Raw genomic sequence first — 23,947 nt, 5'->3', positions numbered from 1 at the left:
GTGAGTTGGACAGGCGACTATGACGGGCCATGAAATGCTCATGGTCAAATATATTTTCTGCATATCTCACAGGATTGTGAATGGGATAGGCGACCATGACGGGTGGGGAGGTTGTTTGAATGCTTGAAGTGGGCAGAGGATTGATGCCTTAGGGTTGGGAGGGAGAAGGTGAGGACTTGGGGCTTGTGAGGAGTGTGGGGGAGGGGAGGGGTGAGGGAGGGCAGTGAGGGCAGTTCAGAACTTGAAATCACAGTTTACATTACGGGAAATTTCCACTTTTTTTTTTTTCCCCCACGGTTTCATTACAGGGAATTTCCAGATTTCGATTAACATGTGCTTGATGCAATGCAAACTTGTCCTAGTTCCGAGCCGATCGATTTTTAACCCAGCAATTTATTTTTTGAAAACTTGCCGATCCGTATCCGAACGGAGTTTTGGCTACCGAGTCGCAGCCGTAGATCATTTGGATGAACTATTCTGGTATTGCATACACTGAGGAATGAAGCTATCGACTTTATTACTTACCCTATCATATGCCTTCTTTGGGGCAACAAAAGCCCACATGCTGTCCTGTTGGTATTCCAGCTTCCTCTCTATCACTTATCTAACAATGAATAGTGGATCTCTTGTGCTTTTTTCTACCTCTTCTGAACCAAAATTGCTCCTCCATCTGTGATTCCACTATCTCTTCAATAGCATGTCAATGACCCTTCCAAAACGTTCAAGCAGTGTGGGATGAGTTTCACACCTCTGTCGTTACGGCTTTCATGATTGCTACCCGAAAGTACAGGAACCAAAATTGATTCCCTCCACTCCTCAGGTGTTCTCTTCTTCTGCCTGAATCACGAGATTGTAATCCACTGCACTGTGGGGTCTCCCAGCATCCTTATCAAATCACTTGTTACTTAATTTGGTCGAGCATGCTTGGGTCATTTCATCTTCCTCAATGCCATCCTCGCCTTACTACATGCAGTTGTCTGCAAAAGTATTCACTCCCTACCAATAATACCACGTTTAGATCAATTACGAATTATGTAGAAACCATTTTTCCAAATGAACGTTTTTATTTCATAACCGAAGAGAACAAACTAAACAATGTTGTAGTTGAAGGAGGTTACATCTCAGGAATACCTGGAGATATCTTGTACAAATCAAAATCCACTGGTTGCAAAAGTATTCAGTCCCTTAGGTCAGTACTTTGTGGAAGCACCCTTTGCAGCAATGACTGCTATGAGTCTTTTTGGGTCGGTCTCTACCAACTTTGCACAGTGAGATGGTGAATTATTTTCTCATTCTTCACGTGCAAAATACTCTAGTTCTGCCAAGTTTGATGGGGATAGTCGATGGACTGCAATCTTCAAGTCTCACCTTAAATGTTCAATTGGGTTCAAATCAGGACTGTGGGCTACTCAAGAACATTTATTTTCTTCAGATTCAGCCACTCCAGTGTGGCTTTAGCTTTGTGCTTCGGATCATTGTCTTGCTGAAATGTGAAACTCCTACCCAGTTTCAGATTCATGGCTGACTCGAGCAGGTTTTCATCAAGGATTCTCTTGTACTTTGTACCGTCCATTGTCCTTTCTCTCCTGACAAGCTTGCCAGTCCCTGCTGATGAAAAACAGCCCCATAACATGCTGCCACCACCGTGCTCGACAGTAAGGATGATGTTTACTGTTTATGTGCAGTGTCAGGCTTGCACCAGCCGTAACGCTTTGAATTTAGACCAAAAAGTTCAATTATTGATTCGTCTGACCACAAAGCCTTTCTCCACAAGCCTGAAATATTATTTAGATGATTTTTCCCAAACTCCATACGAGCTTTTAGATGTGTCCTTTTAAGTAATGGCTTCTTGCTTGCCAACTGCCCATAGAGGCCAGCTTTGTAAAGGGAACAGGATATTGTTGGTTGATTGAACACTGACCCCCATCTCGGACAGAGAGCCTTGTAGATCATTCAAAGTCATTGGTGGATTTACAGTGACATCACGAACCAGTTTCCTGCTTGCCCGGCTGTTGAGTTTGGATAGGCGACCTGACCTGGGTAGAGTCTGGGTGGTATGATACGTCTTCCACTTATTAATGATGGATTTCATCATACTCAAAAGTGACCTTGAACTCTTCTCATAAGCCTCTCCTAAATGGTGCTTCTCCACCACTTTTGTCTGACTTCTTTGGAAAGCTCCTTGGTCTTCGTGTTTGCATTGTTGGTTGATCAAGTAAGTTGCACCTTAAAACTCCTTAGATAAGTGGGGGAGCTAGATTTTTCAGTTAAAACACTGATTATGTTCAGGTGAAAACTATTACACTTATTTTGTAACATTTCAAACAAATAATTTGCTCCTGAAGTGATTTATGGTGAATTAGGCAAAGGGTTTGAATACTGTACTTATGCAACTGAGAATCATCTGATTTTTCTCTGTTAATCTAACCTATTCACATTTTATCTGCATTTTTAGCTTTATCACTTTGGAGTAGTTTGTGAAGATTCTCTATATTAAGTTTGATTTAAAAGCATCATGAAACTAGAATGGCACTCGGTAGAGCGCATACCTCCACCAGGGTGAACAGTTTGTTTTGTATCCCACTGATAGGCCGGATCTGGATTCGGGCCTGAACCCAAATCTAATTGGCTTGTTCTTCTCACCTAACCAACTCATCCCCCAACTTTAGCCATAACTTGTCCATAACTTTTTAAAATATCATGTTATATATTGCTTTTAGCTCAACCCCCTCCCCCCCCCCCCCCCACCTCACCCCACCCCACCTCCTCATTTCGCAGTTCGTCAAAATAATTTCTATCTCCTTTTATGCTTTCTGCCGTTGTCTATAGCTTTCTCTCCTCGTCATTCGCTAAAGGAGTTGCACTACCATCTTCCTTATGCCAGTGTTTAGTCTTTTCGTTACCATCGTCATTGGCATCATGTCGCTGCTGTGGCTCTTCATTCAAATCATCCAATGTCTCCTCTTTTCCCCTTCTTTACTTCACCATTAACTTTCTTGTATCCCTCTTGACTTTCATATATGATGGTTCTATCTAACTCGTACATCCTCTTTGCGTCTTTCTTATTCTCCCCTTTCCTAACTTCACACACACAAACACACCTCAGCGGTGGTCATCCACATTCTCTTGAGATTGGTTCTATTTTTTATCCACACCCCCACTATACCTGTTGGCTCCTTTTCCATGATCATAGATCTGAACTTTCCCACCCAATATTCTTCCAGCTTCCAATGTTTTATATTTTTTTCTGGCGAGACAAAATCTTCCTGAAACCATCGTAGCTACCACTAGTTTATGTTGAGGTGCCACTATCTGCCTCGTTATAACCTTATCATCGTTATAACCCACTTCCATGGTGCTTTGCGAACCAGCAACACCTCAGTCTGTGATCTTCCACCTCCATTTCTGTATGTGTACAGCTGACTGCTCAGCTTTTCAAACCAGGTGTTGGCAATCATTCATTGGTTGCTGATGCACAAGTCCAACAATGACACTCAACAACGGTCCAATACGAAGTTAATCACCCCACATCACCTTTCCTAAACACTTCTTCACTTGACCGATCTTCCCCGACATATACATTCGTGTCTTCCAGCATCAGCCTCAACTCCTCTTCATTTGCCTGATCCGCCAAATTCTGGAGCTCGTTTCTGAAGACCTCTTTCTCCTTTGGACATCCAGTTTGGGGTGCATATGCAGACACTACAAACAGCATACACCTTTCACCTGCACCCTAACTTCCGTAAGTCTTGCATGCACAATTCTCACCACGGTCTTTCTCCGCTCTCTTCTTATTACAACTGTGACTCCATTCCTCTTGTCCTCTCCGGTGTAGTACAGTTTGCAGTCTATCGGCTTACCCAGCTCCTTTGCCACTCTCGTCCACTAGATCTCCTGTAAATGCAGGATATCCAACCTTCTGATCATCATCTTTGTCACTTACATTCCCTTTCCTGTCAAAGTCGACACGTTGAGTGCAGCTTTTCGAACAAACTTCCACTTTTGTTGCCAGGTCACACGATTGTCGTCTAAGCCTTCCCCTTTTGGACTATTCCTCCTGACCTTGGATGAACAGGTCAGACGCTGGCCACAAGGATTCATTCGGCTAGGGCTGCCAGGCTTGAGGCCGGTGAACTGGCTTAGGACTGAATAGTCATCCCACCGTTTACAGCTGCTTCTGGTGTGATTGCACCCAGTACGGATCTTACAACGCCTTTTAACCGGTAACTACTGCTGTCCTCTAACAAAACCTCATTCTCCAAGGAAACTTTGTCACCGAGCACCAAATTTGTACCTCTATTGACTAGCCTGCCAGGTACCACAGTGATCAGACCTTTTCCACCTCTGGTGTACTTGCCTTCACCTCTGCACCATTGCCCCCATCCTTGGGAGTAATCTGCTGCAGCAGAGCATTGACAACCTTGCTGCCAGGAGCCCGGCTCATAACCTGGAACAAGGGGCCCTTACCATGTGCTACCGACCAGAGATAGCTGAGCCCAGGTCATCGCATGTACACGGTCGACCAGACCCCAATGTAGCTCCAATTAGGCTACCCATTAAATGACAACACACCATGACAGCAAATAAATAGATGCGTATAGTTATTCTTCAGAAAATGTGAAAAACTGCAGTGGTGAAAAGAAAAATGATGCAAGCCAAAGAATCAGTTTATAGGTGGCAAGCAGGAGGAGAAGAAAGTTCAGGATTAAAGCAAATAAAAATATGAGAGAGAGGAACATAGCAATGAAATGGTGCATGATGAAAATATATCCAAGCTTGGGTTGAGGACAGGAAGGTTTGTGGGATATGACCGACCAAATGTCACTGCTCTGCATTCCCTCCCCTCCCTTCCCTTCCCCTCGCCCCCCTCCTCCTCCACTCGGCCAAGGCTTTTGATGTTGATAGCAGGTGCATTATGGAGAAGAACTGCAAGAAAGCAAACTGGAAAAACAAACTTTTGGGCCGATTTTTTAAAAATTGTTTTTTATTTGCCTTTTGTTTGCATACTTGCCTAATGCTGCAAATGGTGCTCATTATGTCTTCCCCATTCCCATCAGCCCAAGGCCGGTATCTAGCACTTCTGACCTCCCAAGCACAGATGCTGCAGCCTCGACAAGTTTCTCACTTGTGGATGCCGCTTCGTCTGCACTTGGTAATGCAGGGGAAAATTAGTAAAAATAGGAAGGGTGGGGGCTTGAAGCGTTGGTGAAGTTGCAGAATGATGTGTTGAGTGTTTTGTCATTGGGTTGAATGGAGTTTTGTGAGCGGTTGTTCGTAATAAGACATGGCAGTTAAAGCAAGAAACAAACTTAACTTCACACAACACTGATGCAGTAACTGGTCAAGCCTATGAAGACCTCGTATCTGAGATGGTGGCCATGGGCTATGGACGTGAACAGGTGGTTGCTGCACTGCGCGCAAGTTACAACAACCCAGACCGAGCAGTGGAATACCTTCTCACGGTGGGACTGTTTCCTTCCAGCTTTGTGATTTCTTTAAAGTGCATTCATAATCTCTATACCATTTTTACATACCATTGTGACACTTGGATAAGAGTTTTGAATTAACCATTTTGTAAGTGATATTTGGCTAATACCAGCAACATTTTAATGGTTTTACTGAAAAAGTGATTTCATTGGGTAATTCAGAGTGACGTTGCAACTGCTAAATGATGACAACAAATTGTTTCTTGTGCTATTCAGAGTTTAAGACTGTCATACCACAGATGGTGCACATAAACAGGTTCATACTTACACCAGAACGGAATTGTTATTAAGTGCCATACACGTGTATCAAAGGTGGTCAGAAATGCACAAGTGACATGTCTATTGTTACCACTGGAAATACAGTTGGACCCTGCTATTCGCGGTTCCGCTATTCGCGGTTGATAAATTGCGACCTGCTTCTCTATTTGTGGCCCTATGTCCCGTGTATTCGCAGGTTTTCTCGGGTGCATTTTTTTTTTTCTCACGAGCAGCGATTACGACGCATTTATAAAACCCATCTTTCACCAGCCACACAATAAGCAGCTGGACATACGCAAAAAAAACATCTACGAGCAGAGAATATGACCTGCTTCGACATTCGCGGAGCTGTGCGTTGCGTTTTTGCGGCTTTCGTGGGATATCCTGTCATTCACACTGAACAGCTTCATGGGATATTCCACCAGCTGCATAATACATCATCCCTGCAAGTTACTGTACATAATGAGAACACCCCACAGTATCTATTGGTGCAATTAACAGTATCTATTAGTGTCTCCCTTTTCCCCACTGAAACAATGGCATGGCATGCATTCATGGGGTTTTCCTCGACATTCGTGGTGTTTTCATCGACATTCGTGAGATTTTCATCGACATTCGTGGGATTTTCATCGACATTCGTGGGATTTTCATCGACATTCGTAGATTTTCACGATTTGGGAACCAATCCCCCCTTTTTCCATTGAAATATTGCCCACCCCATTTCCGGTTTCACAATTTGCGGCACTTTTCAGGAACGTATCCCCCATGAATAGTGGGGTCCGAATATACTGGTTAAATAGCACAAGTTTTCCAGCACCATTAGTGATGTCACTGCACCTGCTAAAGGAGTCACTTTGCCGATTACATAAAAAAAACAAAAAAAAACACCTTTAGAGGCCATTTTTCCCCGCAAGCGGGGGTTGGCGTTTTTCGGGGACCGTGGTTGTTGTTGTTTTTCGGTCCCCTTTTTGAAGCGATGTTTTACGGCCGGATGCCCTTCCTGCCGCCAACCCTTTTTGTCGCCTTTTTTTTTTACGCAAACGGGGAATACGCAAACTTTGCCGATTACATAAAACCACCTTTAGAGGCCATTTTTTCCCCGCAAGCGGGGGTGTTGGCCTTTTTCGGGGACCGTGGTTGTTGTTTTTCGGTCCCCTTTTTGAAGCAATGTTTTACAGCCGGATGCCCTTCCTGCCGCCAACCCTTTTTGCTAAGATTGTTCTGTTTGTTCTGTCCTGGGTATTTAATTAAGTTTGTATAAGCTAGTATTAGTAATTTTCACTGTGTCTCTAAAAGCTTCTGTATATTATTTTCTTATCTTTCCTTCTCCTTGGTTATTTTGAGCCTGTACATAGTAAATAAATTTAGTAGTATTTTCAACCTTTTGCCTTCGTCTTCCTCTTCTTCACATCCGTGTCGTCTTTGTCTTTTCCCTCATTGAATAGCTGTGGCGCGATCTGGCCAACGTTCAGGGAATCGGGTTTAGTCGGGGAAAAACTGTTCGGCCGCGGTGCCTCCGCTCGGCAAACAACATCATAACCGCGGACCGTGCCGATTACATAGTGCTAAGATAATTGCTCCTGGCATTGCTGAAATGCATGCAGCATTTATATTTATCAAATATTTGGTGTCCTTTGTTCCCAGGGTATCCCAGAAACATCTCGGCCTAGTGCTGTAACAGAAACCGGCCCAAATGTGGCAACAGCTCCAGCCTCAACCGCAGCTCCAGCGCCTGTTTCGATTCCAGCGACTGTTTCGGTTCCAGCGCCCGTTTCAGCTCCAGCGCCTGTTTCGATTCCGGCGACTGTTTCGGTTCCAGCGCCGGTTTCAGTTCCTGTGCCTGTTTCGGCTCCTTCTTCAACACCGGCGCCAGTATCTGCCTCTACTACACTGTCCAATCCCTCAGACACCTCTGCTCCAAGCACTACAACTGCACCACCAGCCTCACCCACTCAAGCACCAACGTCACAAGCATCCAATCCACCAAGTACAGGTGACAATTAAAAAATTGTTTCCTTGATTGGTCTTGCTTTTTGATGTTGGAACAACATGTTGTTGGAACATTGCTGGAATGCTGGTATTTCAGTGATGCCTTTTAATTATTGAAGTTATACAAATGGCAAATTTTATCAACCGAGATAAAATTCAATTCAATTCATTAGACGAAAGGAGGGTGGCAGGAGTTGATATACCTGGAGATGACATCATTGTCGGGCACTGAAGGGGGCTGATTGGTTTGTCGTTGCAAGGATCTGTTTTTGCACCTTTTTGTGTAAATCTCAAGAACATTAAGCTTCTGTTTCTACCTTCAAACACCACATTGATCAATCAACCAATGAATCGAGGACTGATTCAGGAAGCGACACCTGGGTGCTGTTTTTTTTTTTGTTTTTTTTTTCATTAGACGAAAGGAGGGTGGCAGGAGTTGATATACCTGGAGATGACATCATTGTCGGGCACTGAAGGGGGCTGATTGGTCTGTAGTTGCAAGGATCTGTTTTTGCACCTTTTTGTGTAAATCTCAAGAACATTAAGCTTCTGTTTCTACCTTCAAACACCACATTGATCAATCAACCAATGAATCGAGGACTGATTCAGGAAGCGACACCTGGGTGCTGTACTATACATGCTACAAACTTACAAGGACTTGACAGGCCCCCAAATGCTGAGGCAGACATACGTTGCTTATCTATTGGGGTGGGAGGTTGATGCTGAAACAATTTAGAAGTGTTTCAATAACTGCAGCCTTGGTGGCAGTATGGAAGGAGATAGTGACGCTGGACTCTGTGAACAAGCTGATGACATGGCAGCTGAGTGTAACGAAAGTGCTCAAAACTCCTTGGAATAATTATTTGCTGCTGCAAGATTCTTCCCTCAACATAGCAGACAATTTTACATTTGTCGAGACAGTTCAGGAACTACAGCAGGGATTGAATGAAGAAAATGATCCTCACTCTGGTGAAGAATGTTAGTCAGGTGCAAGACCGTCGATAATGTTGTCGCAAGTTGTCGCAGAATGCCTCAACTCTGTGTTTGCCTCAAAATCTTGTGTCCCAAACCCATCTCTCTCTGTTCCCACCCTTCCCAGTCGAACCCAACTGCTCCTGGACTCTGTGTCCTTCTCTCCTGACAAGGTGGAGGAGTTTTTGTCTAACCTCGACTCTGATTCTGCAACTGGACCAGACGGCATCAGCCCACGGGTCCTAAAATCCTGCTCTGCTGCTCTATCTCACCCTCTCTCTGTCCTTTTCACCCTCTCTTTTGCTCAAGGTCATCTGCCAGCATCCTGGAAATCAGCAAACATTACCGCTTTACACAAAAAAGGTGCAAAAACAGATCCTTGCAACTACAGACCAATCAGCCCGCTCCCAATTATCAGCAAAGTCATGGAATCCATCATTGCTTCGGATATGAAATCTTTCCTCTTCTCCAACGGCTTGATCTCTGATCATCAATTTGGTTTCAGACCAGGTCACTCTACTCTGGACATGCTGCTTCTGCTGTCTCAACAATGGATGGAGGTCCTCAATGCCAAACAGGAAATCAGAGCTGTCTCCCTCGACATATCACGTGCCTTAGATACGGTCTGGCACCCAGCTCTGCTCACCAAACTCTCCTCCTATGGTATCCATGAAAATCTCCATGCATGGCTTGCGGACTTCCTCTCTGGTCGTAGTCAACGTGTGGCCCTGAATGGATTTCTCTCAACTCCCCTTCCTGTTCAGGCTGGAGTTCCCCAAGGCAGTGTTCTGGGCCCTGTGCTTTTTCTGGTCTTTATCAATGATCTCTCCGACTCTCTGGAAAATCCTCTCTATCTCTTTGCTGATGACTCCACTCTCTGCCGCTCCATTCCTCTTCCCTCAGATCGGCAGTCTGCAGCCTCCTCACTCTCTGAAGACTTGGACAAAATCACAGACTGGTCAAACAAGTGGAACATGTCTTTCAATCCTGACAAATCTCACACTCTTACTATGTCTCTCCGAAAAGATCGACTGGACAACCCTCCCATCTACTTTCTCAACAATCCTCTCCAAGAAGTTCTGTCGCTCAAGCTTTTGGGTCTCACTATCTGCCATGATCTTTCTTGGGAAAACCACATTTCCAAGCTGGCCTCCAAAGCCAGTCGCCGACTGGGCATCCTCCGTCGTGCGAAGTCCTTCCTCGGCACACCTGAGCTCCTCACCACATACAAGGCTTTCATCCGCAGCTCAATGTAATACTGTTCTCCCCTATGGGCCGGTGCTCCTGCCTCACACCTAGCTCGGCTTCACGCTGTCGAAACCAAAGCGTTCAGAATTATTGGAATCTCCCGCGATGAAGCTATCTCTGAGGGCCTTTCACTCACTCACCGCAGGCAGGTAGGTGGTCTTTCTGTCTTCTACCGACTCCTCTCCGGCCTTGCACCCCCAGCTCTCTCTGTGCTCTGTCCCCCAAATATTCCTACAGGTCGCACAAGATCTGCCCACAACCCTCTGATGGTTAAACTGCCGAAATCTCGGCTCTCTGCTCACCTTCACTCTTTCATTCCTCTTTTCTCCCGCCTCTGGAACAAACTCCCTCACTCCCTTCAATCCCACTCGTCCCTCCAGGTCTTTAAAACAGCTGTTCACCACCATCTCTTATCTTCCCCCATCCAAAACCTTGATCTTTTCTACCCCCGCTAATTCACCCCAGATCCACCTTGTTTGAAATTTCAACTTCTTTCCTGGAAGTCCTGGCAGTGTCCATATGTTTTATACCTCTCCCACCCCCCCCCCTTCCCATGCCCCCCCCCCCCAATGCCCTCTCCCTCTCACAGATCTCTCGATGTCTCCATGTCTCTCGGTCCCTGCTCTCAAAATAATGTTGTGTTTGTGTCCTTCCTCCTCTCTCCCCATCTTGTCTACCGCTCCCAATGTTATATGTTTTATGTGTCGGTTTGTCTTTCTGTGTGATTAATGTTCGCTCTTTCACGAGCCTCGATCTTGTATACAAAAACAAAACAAAAAAAAAAACGTTTGCTCGAGATAAAGGAGTTCATTATCATTAAGGCTTACAACAACCTACTGGAAAGTTATATGGCCTTTGAATCCTTCCTCGTCCTCCTCTTGTGGTCAAGGAGAGTACTAATCCAAGTGTAATATGGGCAAGCAGAAGACAGTGCTTGATTTCTTTGAGAGTTTAGAAATCAAATCAAACCAAATTGTCAAACCCAACGGCCCTTTTCAGGGCCAACATGACATCAAGCGAGATACGTCCCTGCAGTGGTGTCCGTAATAGAGTATGTTGGTCCAAAGTCCAATCGTAGCAAAATCGCACGACACGCAAGTGATTCAATCTGCCTCTATTCCTCCATCATACATACAACAGACACCAACATTCGCATCTGCGGGGGATATGATACGTTCCTGGAAAACACCACAAATGTCGAATCCGTCGAGACCCAGACCTCGTGGGGGGGGGGGGGGGGTGAAGTGGGGAAGTATCGACTTTGTACACCGAAAAATACGGTACTTGTACAAGTTGGGCTTTGCTTACCGAAGCTACAAAAGTGCTGGACCAATTTAAATGAACACAAGGGGTGTGACGTTAAAGTTTATGACGTTTCTATTTTATATTAGAAAACTTCTCAACACCCCTCGTATTTCTTAATGAGGAAAGGTGATTTTTATTTTTTGGGGGTTGCAGGTAACCCTTTGGAGTATTTACGGCATCAGGCACAGTTCCAGCAGATGAGGCAGCTACTACAACAGAATCCATCATTGCTCCCTTCTCTCTTACAGCAACTCAGCCAGCAGAATCCACAGCTGCTGCAGGTATGCACATTGCACTCTTTCTACAAGGACATCCTCAGCCCAACAACACACCCATCTAATTTTGCCACTCCTCACCTCTTGGATCACTATTACCTGAAATGCCTCCTGCACACCCCTTCCTTTTTGCTTACCAGCAAATTAGTGCTCACCAGGAGCACTTCATATCAATGTTGAATGAGGGTGGTGGTGAAGGAGGTGAGGAGGGGGTTGAGGGAGGTGCAGCAGGATCTGACGAAGCAGCCCCTCTGAACTACATCCAGGTCACACAACAGGAGAAAGCAGCCATTGACAGGGTGAGCTTTCTGCAAAGTAGACTTTCCTTGTATTAGGCGCACATTTGAAAACCTTAGCCCAAGGGTTCTATAATGGACCGGGGGATATTTTTTACTGCATTTTGATGGTTAAAATTAATTTCCTACAAATTGATGCAGAATATTTTGTTCTTGGGTTGATTTGTGGGTGCTTCATCTTTGAAATGATGGGTCATGATTTTCAGAACCCAGGTTCAAATCCCATATACTGCATGTACAGTTGACCCTCATGCAACGCAAGAGATATGTTCCTGTAAAACCCCACGTTTAGCAAAATTTGCATTTGAGAAGTCGGGAATATATGAACATAACACCAAAATCAGGGAATTCCTTTGGTAAAATTGGTTCTATCTCGCACCCCATCCTGATTTACAAACTTTTAGTTGATGCTATCCACAGTTCCCTTCTAGCCCGGCTAACACGTTTCTTCTGGATACTCTTGTGCTCCATCTCGAGAGGTTGGCATCCCTCAAGATCGAATTTTGGAACCATTCCTGTTCTTGATCTGCATGTATTACTTCACTTCCTCATAGAACACCCACTTTCATTTGACATAAAATTATGTTTTGCATCCCCGCTTCTCGTTCATTGCAGGCAAATTGGTGGCCGGCCTCGCAATATTTTACCCTTCTCCACCTCCAGTCCTCCACCCAATCTTTGCAATTTCCAAGTTGCACACATTCTTCCAGGAAGTGCACACCTTTGTTAATCTCTCCAGGTTCAAGCTTAATTAATACCTCATTAATCTCCCTCATCATTCAGCTTAATACCTCGTTCATCTCCATGTCTACCTCGTCTCTCACACATGCAGCCATCTTCCTTATGTCTCCCTCGTGCTCCGGGCCTTCATCTGCTCCACACCCTCGCTGTGTGTTCTCCCGTTTCTACTTCTGAACTTTTCTTCACCTGCTAAGACCCTGTCATTCTTCCAAATTGCAACTCCTTTCCTCATGCATATGTTGTATCAGTATAGATTAGAGTGAATACATCAGCTCATGAAGAAACGTGAAAACTACAAACTACTTCATGACTATTGACCGAAACTTTCCAGCAGCATCACTGCATCAATGCTTACTGTCAGCAAGACTTACTCGACTGTCAGATTGCAAGATTTTCAGATGTGCATTGTCTCACCGAAACCACAGTGCAAAACTACAAAAATTTTCATTTGAGTGACATGGCATGTGTCTCATCCAGAAATAAACATGGATCAGCAATCTACACTTTGTCTTGAGATACACACTTTATTCCACTGACGACTCACATGATGGAAACGATTGCTGTCATTGTCAAACCTGTCCTCACCATCTCTGTGTATGTTCCTCCAGCAACTCCCTAGGCCCTACTGCCTGAGGAGGTGAAGGATGTCTTGACAATTTGAGAAAATTGGCACAGAAAATGATGTGACCAGTCCTCTCATCACTGGAGATTTCAATGTAGTCATGGCCAAAAATATTGGCACCCTTGCTCTCTTTTTTTAATTTATTTATTTAAGTAATGCACCATTTCTTCCAGAAAACTGTTGAAAGTAAAAAATATTTTGGTATCCACATATGTATTTCTTTGGTTTGCAGTGGAACAAAACAACAACAACAAAAAAGCTGAAAGAATTACTAAATCTTAGCTTATTCCACACAGAAATCCTAAAATGGCCCGGACAATATTGTCGCGCAACCGCCGAAATTAATATCTGGCGGTCGCGGATGCCGATCACGAAGGCTTTAACTCCTAGGCGGAAACTCGATGGCGGATTCCAAAATCTAAAACACCTAAGCGCGCGGAATGGAGGGAAGCGGCGCAAGTCCCCGCAGCCTTAACTGTGAAATCAACCACCCGGTAAACTGTTTTTTTTTTTGTTTTTTTTTTTGTTTTTTTTTGTTTTTGTTTTTTTGTTTTTTTTTGTTTTGTTTTGTTTTGTATACAAGATCGAGGCTCGTGAAAGAGCGAACATTAATCACACAGAAAGACAAACCGACACATAAAACATATAACATCGGGAGCGGTAGACAAGATGGGGAGAGAGGGGGAAGGACACAAACACAACATTTGAGAGCAGGGACCGAGAGACATGGAGACATCGAGAGATCTGAGAGAGGGCGAGGGCTTTGGGGGGGGGGGGGGCATGGGAAGGGGGCGGTGGGAGAGGTATAAAACATATGGACACTGCCAGGACTTCCAGGAAAGAAGTTGGAATTTCAAACAAGGTGGATCTGGGGTGAATTAGCGGGGGTAGAAAAGATCAAGGTTTTGGATGGGGGAAGATAAGAGATGGTGGTGAACAGCTGTTTTAAAGACCTGGAGGGAGGAGTGGGATTGAAGGGAGTGAGGGAGTTTGTTCCAGAGGCGGGAGAAAAGAGGAATGAAAGAGTGAAGGTGAGCAGAGAGCCGAGATTTCGGCAGTTTAACCATCAGAGGGTTGCTGGCAGATCTTGTGCGACCTGTAGGAATATTTGGAGCACAGAGAGAGCTGGGGGTGCAAGGCCGGAGAGGAGTCGGTAGAAGACAGAAAGACCACCTACCTGCCTGCGGTGAGTGAGTGAAAGGCCCTCAGAGATAGCTTCATCGCGGGAGATTCCAATAATTCTGAAAGCTTTGGTTTCAACAGCGTGAAGCCGAGCTAGGTGTGAGGCAGGAGCACCGGCCCATAGGGGAGAACAGTATTCCATTGAGCTGCGGATGAAAGCCTTGTATGTGGTGAGGAGCTCAGGTGTGCCGAGGAAGGACTTCGCACGACGGAGGATGCCCAGTCGGCGACTGGCTTTGGAGGCCAGCTTGGAAATGTGGTTTTCCCAAGAAAGATCATGGCAGATAGTGAGACCCAAAATCTGGAGCGACAGAACTTCTTGGAGAGGATTGTTGAGAAAGTAGATGGGAGGGTTGTCCAGTCGATCTTTTCGGAGAGACATAGTAAGAGTGTGAGATTTGTCAGGATTGAAAGACATGTTCCACTTGTTTGACCAGTCTGTGATTTTGTCCAGGTCTTCAGAGAGTGAGGAGGCAGCAGACTGCCGATCTGAGGGAAGAGGAATGGAGCGGCAGAGAGTGGAGTCATCAGCAAAGAGATAGAGAGGATTTTCGAGAGAGTCAGAGAGATCATTGATGAAGACCAGAAAAAGCACGGGGCCCAGAACACTGCCTTGGGGAACTCCAGCCTGAACAGGAAGAGGAGATGAGAGAAACCCATTCAGGGCCACACGTTGACGACGACTAGAGAGGAAGTCCGCCAGCCATGCGTGGAGATTTCCATGGATACCAAAGGAGGAGAGTTTGGTGAGCAGAGCGGGGTGCCAGACCGTGTCGAAGGCACGTGATATGTCGAGGGAGACAGCTCTAATTTCCTGTTTGGCATTGAGGACCTCCATCCATTGTTGAGACAGCAGAAGCAGCATGTCCAGAGTAGAGTGACCTGGTCTGAAACCAAATTGATGATCAGAGATCAAGCCATTGGAGAAGAGGAAAGATTTCATATCCGAAGCAATGATGGATTCCATGACTTTGCTGATAATTGGGAGAAGGCTGATTGGTCTGTAGTTGCTAGGATCTGTTTTTGCACCTTTGTTGTGCAAAGCGGTGATGTTGGCTGATTTCCAAGCAGATGGCAGTTGACCTTGAGCAAAAGAGAGGGTGAAGAGAACAGAGAGAGGGTGAGATAGAGCGGCAGAGCAGGATTTTAGGACCCGTGGGCTGATGCCGTCGGGTCCAGTTGCAGAATCAGAGTCGAGGGTTGACAGAAACTTTTCCACCTTGTCAGGAGGAAAGGACACGGAGTCCAGGAGCAGCAGGGTATGACTGGGTATGGTGGGTACAGAGAGGGATGGGTTTGGGACACAAGATTTAGAGGCAAACAGAGTTGAGGCATTCGGCTTTTTCACGTGCGGAGTCAGCTGTGTAGCCGTTTGAGGTAAGGGAGGGGATGGAGGGGGAACAAACACCAGAAACGGATTTGACCAGACGCCACCAGGATTTGGAAGAGGGAGACAGATAAGTGAGTTCGGTCTTGAGAACGGAGAGATATTGTTTCCTTGCTCTCCTGAGGGTGGACACACACTTGTTTCGGGCTTTGTGAAAGGAAATGAGATTTCCTTCCGTTGGATTTGCTTTCCAGGAGACGAAGGCAAGTTGTTTCTGGGCAACAGCCTCACCACAAGATTCCGTGTACCATGGACGGGAGGAAGGGTATGACAACTGAAGACGAGATGGGATAAATCTGTGCATGAGAGAGAGCAATTTACTTTGGAAGAATTCCCAGGATGAGTTGATGTCAGAGGTGGTAGAGATGGGAGACCAGTCCAGATGATTGATGGCTGCTTGAAGACCGTGCCAGTTGGCCTGAGTGAAATGCCAGACTCGTCGACGCTGAGCAGGCTCCCTGAGGATGGTCAGAGAGATGTCCACTTTAACAAGGACATGATCAGATGATCCGATCGGAGCAGAAGAAGAGCAGCAGACATTTTCAGGGAAGTTAGTCATAACCAAGTCCAGAAGAGAAGATGTTCCGTTGACTGAGATCCGGGTCGGGAAATTGACAGATTGTGTCAGTCCCAGTGAGTCGCAGAAGTCCTTTGCTGAAGAGCCATGGCTGGTGAGAGAGGTACCCACACCCAGCCAACTGGCATGGTGACAATTGAAATCACCACATATGAGGAAGAGAGAGTTGGGATGAGTAGATAGAAGTTGGTCCATATCATCAGACAGCGAGATGTAGATGGAGTCATCACTGTTTGGTGGACGGTACAACACACATATGAACAAGAGGTGGGAGCGAAGGGGAAGCCGTAGCCAGAGGTATTCCTGGGGGTGAGGTGGAGAGAGTGCAGTGCAGGGCGAGTGAGGAAGAGAGTTTTTGATAAAGATAGCAACCCCGCCTCCAGGACGAGGCTCAGGTCTATCATACTGGAGGAGGGAGTAGCCCGGGAGAGATACTATAGAATCAGAGACATCATAAAGGAGGAAAGTTTCTGTTAAGCAGATCACGTCTGGTTTGACAGAAGCAACCTGTATGGAGAGATCAGTTAAGTTTGAACGAAGGCCCCGGATGTTTGAGGTCCATACCGTTAATGAAGAGGAAGGGGGAGCATCAGATACAGAACAGGGGGGAGGAGGGGTAGGGTAAGATGTGGAAGAGGTGGAAGAGATAGGGAGAGCTGTTGAAGGTGTGTCAGAGATTTCAGAATAGCTCGGAGAAAGGGAAGGATGGGGCGGACAAAAGGTTTGATGGTGATTGGGTGAGCCACAATGAGGTGTTATTTGAGGAGGGGGAAGAGCGAGGCAGAAGGTTGGGGGAGATGGAGGTGAGAGTTTGAAGGGGGAAGAAGCGGGGAGGACGCTTTGAGGAGGGGGAGTGAGAGGGGGGAAATTGAGAAGCAATGAGGGTGGGGAGATTTGAAGGGGAGGGGGGAGTTTGGGGGGGAAGGGACAAGGGGAGGGATTTGAAAGGGATGGGATATGGGGGAGATTTGGAGGGGAGGGGTGAGGCAGGAGTCTAGGAGGGGAGGGGCGAGGGGGCGTCTTGGCAGGGAGGGGTGAGGGGGTAGTTTAGGAGGGAGGGGGCAAGGGGGGAGATTTGAAAGGGATGGGTGATGGGGAAGATTTGGAGGGGAGGGGTGATGGGGAAGATTTGGAGGGGAGGGGTTATGGGGAAGATTTGGAGGGGAGGGGTGAGATTGGATTTTTGAAAGTGTACGATTTATGGGAAACGAACATTTATTGCAAAATGAGTTTCTTGTGACCTTCGAGTTAAAAATACGTTTAAGGACGCTGGATGGAGGATGGAGTGCAGGAGAGTTTAGGGAATGTAGAAAAAAGGCACTATAGGAGATGGATATTTTTTTTGGGATGAATTGATTTGGTGAGCAAGTCGAAAGCAGCCTTTTAAAGAAGAAGAAGAAAAAGGTGTTATAAAATATGACGGAATACATAACTTGAGGGGAAAGTGTAAAAATTGAAGGTTAATGAGTGAAAACTATCTGGGGAAATGGGGGAGAAACACGTGGTCGAAGAACGAACGAACGAATAAGAATGAATAAACGAATGAGAACAGAGAAGGAAATGTTTTTTTTTTTTTTTTGTTTGTTTTTTTTTTGAGTTGAGATTTACACAAGGAAGTAGGCTATGGGTGAAAAGCCTGGGAATACAGAGAACGAAAGTTATTGGATCACAAACGACGGACCGCTGAGAGAAAAACAAAGCCTCAAGGTTGTACAGTGCACACTGTACAAGGCCTCAAGACACGACACGGCAAACAGACGATCAATTTATGAAAGATAAACACCGAGAAACAACCAAAGTTGCACACAATAACTTCACACACCGAAAGATAAATACAGTTTCGACAAAATACAATTGTGAACAGACTTAACTTCGAAAAACGTGGAGACCGTGTGGAGCTTCGAAAATCCCTCCCACCGTCTCCGAGATCTCGCGAGATCTCCATATCGCGAGATCGTGTTCAGGAATATGTACAAAAAAATGCAAGGGTTTATTCAGGAAAAGCAAAGACAGTAAAAACACGCGCCGGTAATAAAATAAGGTACTAAATTGGGATCCCATGCACAACAGATTTCAAACACGAACAGGGGATGTGAATTAATAAAAATAACACGTTGTGTTAAATGTATACGCGGAGCTCGGCTTATCTGTCTTTGTCTTCTTCTGCTGCTGTCCAACACCAGCCCGCTCGGCCCGACCGCACACCACGAGGTCTTGCTCCGAGCTCCGATCCTCTCGCCGCCCACGAGGTCCGTGCACCAAGCTCCAAAGCACCCAACGCAGGCCAGCGGCTTCACACAAGGTCGATCCCCACACGAAGTACGAAAAGACAGGAACGGAGAGAACGCAGGTGTGACTGCACGTCTCGTCCTTCCAACTCGCTTCTCAACTGCTCACTGCCAACTGCGCACTGCAAAACCAACTCTCGACCACGAATCCACTCTCTACTGAACTGCCAGGGGCTGGGGGTGAACTCGTCTCAACTCAACACCAACTCGTGACTCAACACCAACTCTCAAAAACCTGCTTGTGCACACGAACTCGGAATCAGATCTGAACTCCTCTCCACTCTACCCCCAGCAAAGACGTCCGGCGCTGTTAATATCTCTGGCCGATGACGTCAGCTTTGGCGCACTGTCCTGCCAATCAGAGCCTCCCCCGACTCGCCGGCTCGTCCAGGGGCACGCACATTGCGCCACTCTCACTCCCGTCCCCTATTCCTTGGTCACAGCACGTGCTATGGGAGTAGGCCTCTCGGAGGTGTAAATGGTGGCGGCCAATTGTGGCGGTGTTCCAGCCCGATCTCTTTCTAAGTCATGTCAGGGGGGAAGTGCGTCATTAATGTTGTACTAAAGGTCCTAACTAGTGTCTACGTGGTCTGCAGTGCCATAAGGGACAAAGGTTTGATCACCAGGTGAGACATACAAGGGCTCCTCCACTCATTATTCCCTACACGACTCGACACACGAATCTCCTGGTAGATTCACAATCATACATCTTAGCCGACAAAATGCCGCCACATGACTTATTACAGGTAGATTCCCTATCGCGACATCTCAAAGCATGTTACCTACTCAGATCTACTCTACTCTACATATATCACTACCCAAATTCGTAACAATATTATTGGCACCTTTTAGAAATTGTCACAAATAATTATATTTCAAGCAGGTGATTCCCCTTTACTCTGGAATTGAACTCACCTGTGGTGAGTTGCAGGTGCCTGCAATATAAAAACCACTCATTCAACCAATTTGAATAGAGAAAAGGAGTCATTCTGCTGTTTTGTGTCACTGTGTGTACCGCAATGAGCATGGAGACAAGAAAAAAAACCAGAAAATTGTCTGAGGTCAGACAAGATTGTAGCCAAGCATGGACAATCTCAAGGCTACAAGATAATCTCCAGAGACCTTGATGTTCCTGTGTCCACCGTACGCAATGTTATCAGGAAGTTTAAGGCCCTTGGCACTGTAGCCAACCTCCCTGGACGTGGTCGCAAGAGAAAACTTGATCGAAGATTGCAGCGAAGGATTGTTTGAATGGTGGAGAAAGCACCTCGATCAACTGCCAAACAGATTCAAGCTGACCTTCAGACACGAGGTACGACAGTTTCAACTCGCACCATCCGTCGCCAACTCAATGAAAGGGGGTCCTATGGTAGGAGACCCTGGAGGACCCCACTACTGAGAGAGGGAGACATAAGAAAGCCTGATTGGAATTTTCCAAAACACACCTGAACAAGCCAAAATCCTTCTGGGAGAATGTTCTGTGGACAGACAAGACCAAGTTAGAGCTTTTTGGTAAAGCACATCATCTCTATGTTTACAGAAAACAAAACTAGAATGGCACTTGGTGGAGCACATACCTCCACCAGGCTGAACAGTTTGTTTTGTATCCCACTGATAGGCCGGATTCGAACATGAACCAAAATGAAATCGGCTTATTCTTGTCACCGAACAAACTCGTCCATAACTTTTTAAAATATCACGTTATATATCACTCTTCGCCCGATCTCTCAATGGTGAAGAATCACTTTTAAAATTCTAGTAGCCGAATCTGGATCTTCACCAAAATCTAATCATTTCATTTCGTCCTTGTCACATACACGACCTCTTTGTCAAATTTTGTCCGAATCTGTCCACAACTTTTTGGGATATGTTGTTCACAAACAGACAGGGGTGAAAACGTAACCTCCATCCACCTTTGGCGGAGGTAATGAAACAATCAAAGAAAAGAACACCTTCCCCACAATCAAACATTGAGGAGGTTCAGTGATGTTTTGGGGTTGCTGTGCTGCCTCTGGCACTGGGTGCCTTGAATGTGTGCATGGCATCATGAAATCAAGAGATTACCAAGGCGTTTTGGAGCTCGATGCTCAACCCAGTGTCAGAAAGCTGGGTCTCCGTAGAAGGTCATGGGTCTTGCAGCAGGACAATGACCACAAACGCACTTCAAAAAGCACCCAGGAATGGTTCAAGACAAAACACTGGACTGTTCTGAAGTGGCCAGCAATGAGTCCAGATCTAAATCCCATTGAACACCTGTATGGGAAATCTGAAAACAGCAGTTGGGAGAAGGCACCGTTCAAATATGGGAAAACTGGAGCAGTTTGCACAAGAAGAGTGGGCCAAACTGCCAGTAGAGAGGTGTAGGAAGCTCATTCATGGCTGTAGGAAGTGCTTGACTGCAGTTATTTTGTCCAAAGGCAAAAAAATGGTCAAAAAAAATTATTGGGTGTCAAAAATTGTCTGCCATTTCTTTTTATTTTCTGATTTAAAAGGATATATTAAGTTCTGAATCAAAAACACAGGTTCTGTCATATTAACAGTGAAAAAGAATTGTGGAGACCAAATACTTTTGTCAATTTCAACTCGTTTTTGGAGAAAATTGTGAGTTATTTGAAAAAAGTGTAAGGGTTCCAATATTTTTGGCTACGACTGTGCAGTTCAAAACCCTTCAATCATTGACGTCAATAATGCAGAACCAAGGCCTACATCAGCTCATCACAGAACCTACTCATGAATTAGATTCCATCTTGGACATTCACAAACCATGACAGATGTGTGGCTCTAAATAGACCTGTATGGTTCTCAGATCACCACATGATCATTATTCAAATGAACTCCAGATAATGTAAAAAAGTGCAAGTCTTTTTTAAAGTGTTATTCTGTTCGAATGTTATTTTCAAGAACTATTTCGCAACATATCAGAGTTAAGTATTAGTCCCCTGAAACGTTCATTGAAGGTTTCCTTAACATTTGTCTGACACTTCGTTTACATACACCTTTAAAATAGTTCTTCCATTAAAATTGTCTTACTCCATAAAGATTTTGTTATCCACAAAGAACATTCCACACACGCTCGTCAGAGTTTCTCATTTCAACTGTCCGATATGTGAAGCTATCTCTCCCGAGTCTAATTTTAAAAATACAGGTATTTACATTATTCCAATGTTTGAACCTGCCAGGTAAAGTTGATTGTACATGTATGTATGTATGTATGTACATGTATGCACTTGTGAAACAACCAGATCCATTGTGCATTCATTGTGGGACAAGTTTGTTTTTATTTGATCCTTGCAAATTCAGTCAACACCATTTTCCAAGACTGCGATTGTTTGCGCACACAGACAAAAGTAGTTTTCTTTTTTTTGAAGTAGTTTTCTTTTTAATTTGTTGCTTCTTTTATGTCCTCTCCTAGCTCATTGCACTCGGTTTTCCTGAAGACCTGGCCATTCAAGCCTACTTTGCGTGTGAGAAAAATGAAAACCTCGCTGCAAACTTTTTGCTACAACAGAACTTCGACGACGATTAGGGTCGCCTCCTTCCACCCCTCACCACCTTCCCAGAGTCTTGCCTTTAACCCGTTTGCCCTTTTCCCCAGTCCTACGCAATCAGAGTAGGATTTGGGGAAAGTTTTGATCGATACATGTAAACAGCAATGGCTTCATCCGTCTTTCACATGCACTCTTTCTCTTGTTCTCAAACAGCCTCTGTGATCTCTTCTCTTTCCCTGCCTCCTGTGGTTTTTCTCAGGCTTTGCCTGTAACCATAAAAAAATCTCCTGCCATCTCAGCGTTTCCAACTGTCAGTCTCAGTATTGATTTTTTTTTCCCCCTCTGCCCCCAAAAAAATTCCATTAGCTTTACTTCTTTATATATTTTTAATAATCAAGATGTGACGTTGCCACCATTTATGCTGGACTTGGCCCAAACTCGCAGTGCTGTCCTTGGAAGGGGTGTCCAAAGCAGTCAACCAATTTGCAGTTTCAATTTAATGTAACCTTGAGCCTGTTAGAATATCTCTTGGTTGCAACCCAAGCTAAAACGTAACCGTTGCTATTATCCTCCGGTTGCTCGGAATTTCTTCATACTTGAGCATTTTTGAGCAAGGTGTGGAATGGCGTCAGCAAATTGGCTTGGCAGTGGGAGATTGTTTTATGGCAGGTGTTCGGGTGCAAAGGCAAGCAGGGGTTATGTAAAGGGCAGACCGAGTGCAAAAGAGGTATGGGGAGCAAGAGAAAGAAGATTAAAGGCTGAGCCTTATAAGAGGAATTGTAAATGGTATAAAAGGCAAAAAAAAAAAAAATTCCCATGTCCACCTGACTGCTTGCCATGTTTCCCTTGTGCTTTCATCCTGTTTCTTCCAACTTTTGCCAATGTGCATGGATAAAAATACACTTTCTCTCCTCTTGGCAAGCTCTGCCCCTGTCTCTGTGTTGAGTCTCTCGTTTTTGAGGAGCACTTGTTTTGGTTACCGGCTGAACTGTGGCATAATCACTTTTCCTGCATAAAAATGATAATTCCATTCACACTTCTGCCACAAGTAGTAAAAAATTTCTGCCACAAGTAGTATTAAAGACTGCTGGTGTCATGAAGGTGAGATTTTGATACTATCCTTATTTTATTTTAAGTGGTTGGCATAAACCATTGCTTTCAAGGTGAAAGAGGCAGTTTAACTCGAGTGCACATTCTTTCAGGAGTCACCTGAAATAACGGATTAAAAAAAGGAAAGTTTATTGAATCTCGCTCGATGTCCCGATCAAACATTTCATTGCGTCTTGAGCTCGCTCTCCTCCACGTAAAGCTGCATCTGAAAAGACACCAAAAACAGAGTAGTGGAGGAGCAGAATTTAGGCCAAAACAACATCGTATCAAGTAAATTATTTAGGTCATGAAATATTAAGTAAGAAGCAAAGAATATTGTCTTTAACAACAAAGTTGAGGATGATCTAAAAATACAATGGGATTAAATCTCACCCGTGGTGGACTGCCTTTCCACCACAACTTACCCTGTTCAAAGCTCGTTTACTTAATATTTAATTAATACTAAAAACTCCCACTCCCAAGAGCGGCAAGGGGGATGGGCTCTGTTTTGTGTTGTATAACATGCAGTTTTCAATTATTCTGCCTCGTCGTGCAGGGGTGCATTATCAGGTATGATAATTCCCTGTGTTAACATAAAAATCTAATTTGGAGGTGGCCTTCCTGACTTCGTCGAACGTTCCATATACACCCAGAGTAAAACCACCACTTTTGAGCTTATTTCTTCCATTTTTTTGGAGTGCATAAATCAATTGGTCAATTAATTTTCGAATCTATAAGGTTTTC

General features: G+C 45.0%; 2 protein-coding genes across 6 annotated transcripts in view; one reads left to right on the top strand and one right to left on the bottom strand.

Annotated features, from left to right (window-relative positions):
- RAD23B (RAD23 nucleotide excision repair protein B) overlaps positions 1–23,047 on the top strand; it is a 48,286-nt gene extending 25,239 nt beyond the window's left edge. The window contains exons 5-10 of the mRNA XM_068107804.2: positions 5,058–5,152; positions 5,335–5,462; positions 7,389–7,737; positions 11,412–11,539; positions 11,674–11,832; positions 22,039–23,047. Coding sequence (XP_067963905.1) covers positions 5,058–5,152; positions 5,335–5,462; positions 7,389–7,737; positions 11,412–11,539; positions 11,674–11,832; positions 22,039–22,152 — 973 coding nt within the window. The 3' untranslated portion in view covers positions 22,153–23,047. The remainder of the gene's footprint in view (positions 1–5,057; positions 5,153–5,334; positions 5,463–7,388; positions 7,738–11,411; positions 11,540–11,673; positions 11,833–22,038) is intronic.
- The window catches only part of MAD2L2 (mitotic arrest deficient 2 like 2), a 136,795-nt gene continuing 134,732 nt past the window's right edge, over positions 21,885–23,947 (bottom strand). For all 5 annotated transcript variants that reach the window (XM_078771220.1, XM_078771219.1, XM_078771221.1 and 2 more), the window contains one exon: positions 21,885–23,429. In XM_078771220.1, the coding sequence (XP_078627346.1) occupies positions 23,388–23,429 (42 nt within the window). In that variant the 3' untranslated portion in view covers positions 21,885–23,387. The remainder of the gene's footprint in view (positions 23,430–23,947) is intronic.

This window comes from Myxine glutinosa, chromosome 2 (assembly GCF_964187855.1).
Source record: "Myxine glutinosa chromosome 2, kmMyxGlut1.1, whole genome shotgun sequence".
NCBI classification, from domain to species: domain Eukaryota; kingdom Metazoa; phylum Chordata; class Myxini; order Myxiniformes; family Myxinidae; genus Myxine; species Myxine glutinosa.
Note: the sequence above shows the minus strand (reverse complement) of the source record. Positions and strands in the feature narration are given on the sequence as shown.